Raw genomic sequence first — 3,995 nt, forward strand, 5'->3', positions numbered from 1 at the left:
CTTCTGTTTCTTTCATGGTCATGTTTTTTCAATAATCTCCACTTCCTCACTGTATCTTCACGCTCACAATTTTCCTTTTTAAGTTAAAGTAAAAGAGATTGATGGACTCACAGACTGGAGGAGAACGTATCTGCTCATGTCCTTCTATAGTACAGTCAAAACTGTCTGTTGGACTGATGTTGTCAAAGTGAAGATAGTTTTTTCCTCCAGCTCTCTGTCCGTTCTTGTACCAGACGTAGGAAAAATGATCAGACAGCTGACAACTGCTGTGACATGTCAGCTGTGTCCAGGTAGAAAACTGACCAACTGATCTCCTCACATCTATCTGGAGCTGAGGGTCTGTTGACAACAAACACAACATAACATAGAGATACAACATACAGGACATTTCCAACTTAATCATTGAAAGTGTAAACTTTACCTCTGACAGACAAAGTGACTCCAGGGTCACCTGTAAACTTCCCTCCATCTTGGTTTGTAACAAACCTGAACTTGTACTCAGCCGAGTCACTCTCTCTCAGGTCTCTGATTCTCAGAGTGGACTTCCTGTCTTCATTCAAATACTCCACACGACCAGAATAATCTGGGTCTGATCTCAGATCAACATAAACACCATTACTCTCTTTGATGAACCAGAATGATTCCTGAACTGTGGTAACACGGCGATTCACTGAGCCTGGGTAACTGTAACTGGAGGTTATGTCCACTGTTGATCCTCTGAGGACACAGACCTCAGTAGAAGTGTAGGTCACAGAATATCCTCTCTGACTCTGTGTCACTGTAACACAGAGATAAAAAACAGTATTATTAGTTGTCGTAATAATATGAAAAATATGTGTCTCATCCTGCAAAGGGGACAGAAAAGTCTTAAAGAATTCAGTTGAACTTAATTCATTTCTTCAAATAGACTGGGGCAGTGACTAACAGCTGTCTGAGCTGACAGAGCATCACATCCTCACTGTGTTCCATGTCACCACTGATCTGCTGATTGACTTCAGTTTTATTTCTTAAACTAAATAGAGGGTGAGGCTCCTTTAAGAGTCTGATGCTCTGAGACAAGTGTTAACAGCTCAGTCAGGTCTAGTTCCTTCCTCTTAACTGAAACATCATCACTGTGTCAAAGATAAAAAAAAAAAACAATTCCACCAAATACAGATATTTTAATCAACATTATAGATTTGAGGTTGTTGTTTTTTTTTTACATTTTGTACTTGTTTAAAATGTCTCAGTCCATTTATCTTGAAATGGTTAAAAACTGTTGAGAAATCAAATAAAATTATGTTTGACTCATAGGTGAAATTCCTACTGAATAAGTATGTGCAACACATTAAAGAAAAAGTAAAGATGAAAGTAAAGTTTTGTACTCAATACTTTTTTGTCTATTTGGATGTACAGTAGATGAACCAGATTAATGATGAGTGACCTGTAATAATGGAGACGTACAATACCTGGCAGAGTGAGAAGAAGAAGAAGAAGAAATCTTTTTACTGCTGTGGTCAAACTCTCTACTGCAGATCTCATCTCTACTTTACATTAAAAAAGAAGGTCTGTGATAAAATAAAAAATAAACTAGGTCCATGAGGTTGTCACTCTGTCACTCATGGATTCACAATGAACAGTGAGCGGAAGTTAGAATTCATACTTTAAATACGCCCACCTTTCTTCCTCTTTACAGGACAAGATTTACATACAAGTTGAAGCTGATAGAAAGAGAGAGTAAAATAAAGAAGTGACTTGTGGTTTTTGCAAGCTCGAACTGATTTTTATTTGTTTAAAATTCTTTGAGGAAGTATTTCTGTGGCCTGTAAGAACCAAACCAGTCTCACCAAAATGAGTTTCACAAAGAAACATGTGAAAGAAACATATGTCCTAGAAACAGCATTGTTTCCATAAAAAGTAACCATTTGGCATTTTTCATACATTTAAAATTGTATAACATCTTACAATCAGTCAAATAACCATTTCGAACTTTAATAATAAAAATAAAATAATACTTTTTTTTCTATTTATCGTGTTTTTTAAAAACTAGCTAACTAGTAACACGACACTTCCGGTTTGCAGTGGTACATCCGTTTTCGTCCGCCCAGAGTTAGTAGTGGATAAGCGAATAGCGGTGACAAGGAGATTCCAATTAATCTGTTTCCATCAGTCGTCAACCACCCTGAAAGGATGTCGTAAGTGTACATGTTGTTGTATTGGTTTAGTATTATATTTCATTATTATTTGATATAGTAGGATGAGTACACTTTATTTTGTGTATCTGTTAGTCATCTGCTGACAAGGTCAAATTTTCTCTACCACTTTTCATCACGCAGTCTTTAATACACTCGTTACTCCCGCGAGTAATGAGTGAATGATTCATTCTCAGCGTCCGTCCTCGTTCTTTGGTCACGTGACAGGCTACGTGCTTATTTATTCATGAAATCATAATTAGTGGTTTTCAGCTCTGGTAGCTGTATATGGTGTTATTGTGTAAAGTGTGTATGTAAATAAATATTTTCGAAGATTATATCAACAAATTTAGAGAGAACCGCATCCTTCTTTACAACGCCCACAATAGGGCTACAGCGCCACCTGCGGTAAAATGAATGAAATAATTAGTTTAGGATTCGTTCATTTTACTGTTCGAGAGTCAAGCATTCGAATCAGTAAAAAGAGTTGGTCTTCCCAGCACTATTGTCTATCAATGCTGCCACCAAATGGCTCGCCTTTGTGGCATTTTCATTTAACTGATGTTACAAAGTGTCGCCGTGCTGTGAAATTATCTTCTGGTTGCTTCAATTTGTTTTGCTGCGTTCATTCCCGTTTAACTTGTTGTAGTTATCACGTTATTTCGTCTTTTAGTGCCTCTACATATTGAATTTTTTGAAAACAATCATAGTCCCTTGACAAGTTGTTGCATATTTCACTGACAAAAAAACCCCTCAAATTTCTTCAACTTGTCCTATGGTGGCAACCTGCAGATTATTGATTTAATGACAGAAATTTTACAATACAAGTGGCCTGTGTAATGGGAAAGATGAATGTCTACAATAAAACTGTATCTGCTAATTCAGGTTTCTTTTAAGAGCAACGTTTTTTGACTGTGCTGTACAATACTGACGTATCTTCCACAGTTCCTTGATTGCTGGGCCTAGAAAACGACAGAAAAAGACTTATTAGATTCTGTGTGAGGTAATGTACATGACTCTGCCAGAGCTCCCAGATGTTTGGTGGAGAACTGTAATAAAAACACGCCGTGTTTCATCAGTGGTCTGACCAACTTGGTCTGGTTGTGACTTAATAAATATACATGTGCATCTATACATATAAATTAGGGATGTCTGTTAATATCAGCCAGACAATATTATCGAACACCTGATATTAGCATTTCTTTCATTAATGAAAATTCCATAAAGCAATGCCGATTGATGTGTGCCCTAAAAATAGTTATTGGAATAAAGAGCTGTATATGAAAGTGAAAGACAGTAGATGGCAGCATTGCAGCTCATTTAATTAATCTATTTTAATAATCGGGATTGAATGCAGAATGCTGGTGCCAGTAACACCTACAGTTGTTTGTATAGATGAATAAAAAATAATTACTAGGTCTATATCTGTATCGGTTGGTATAAGATTTGGAAATAAAGTGTTTGGACAATATTGGCATACCAGATATAGGCAAAAACTTAATATTGGACATCCCTAACAAAAATATATAAATCATATAAATAAAAAAAATATATAGATACATTTAAATATATATGAATATGATTATATATGGATGTATATATGTATGCATGTATTTATAGTTATTGTATATATACATACAATAATGAAAATATATGTTTAGATTAGGGATGTCTGATATTAACATTTTACCGATATGCCGATATTGTCCAAGCACTAAATTTCTAATTCTGATATCGACCGATGTTGATATTGCGGGGCAGTGGTAACTGTGTGGAAATACTATTGAGCGCTGGATAATATTTTTATCTGTACAAATCACTGTA

General features: G+C 35.7%; 1 protein-coding gene across 1 annotated transcript in view; it reads right to left on the reverse strand.

Moving 5' to 3' along the window:
- Positions 1 to 1,662, reverse strand: part of LOC112487457 (carcinoembryonic antigen-related cell adhesion molecule 6-like) — a 7,040-nt gene extending 5,378 nt beyond the window's left edge. Inside the window, exons 1-3 of the mRNA XM_025058439.1 lie at positions 1,449 to 1,662; positions 422 to 778; positions 49 to 339 (exon numbers count right to left, since the gene is read on the reverse strand). Coding sequence (XP_024914207.1) covers positions 49 to 339; positions 422 to 778; positions 1,449 to 1,521 — 721 coding nt within the window. The 5' untranslated portion in view covers positions 1,522 to 1,662. The remainder of the gene's footprint in view (positions 1 to 48; positions 340 to 421; positions 779 to 1,448) is intronic.
- Positions 1,663 to 3,995: the final 2,333 nt, after the last annotated feature.

This window comes from Cynoglossus semilaevis, chromosome 9 (assembly GCF_000523025.1).
Source record: "Cynoglossus semilaevis isolate Cse_v1.0 chromosome 9, Cse_v1.0, whole genome shotgun sequence".
NCBI classification, from domain to species: domain Eukaryota; kingdom Metazoa; phylum Chordata; class Actinopteri; order Pleuronectiformes; family Cynoglossidae; genus Cynoglossus; species Cynoglossus semilaevis.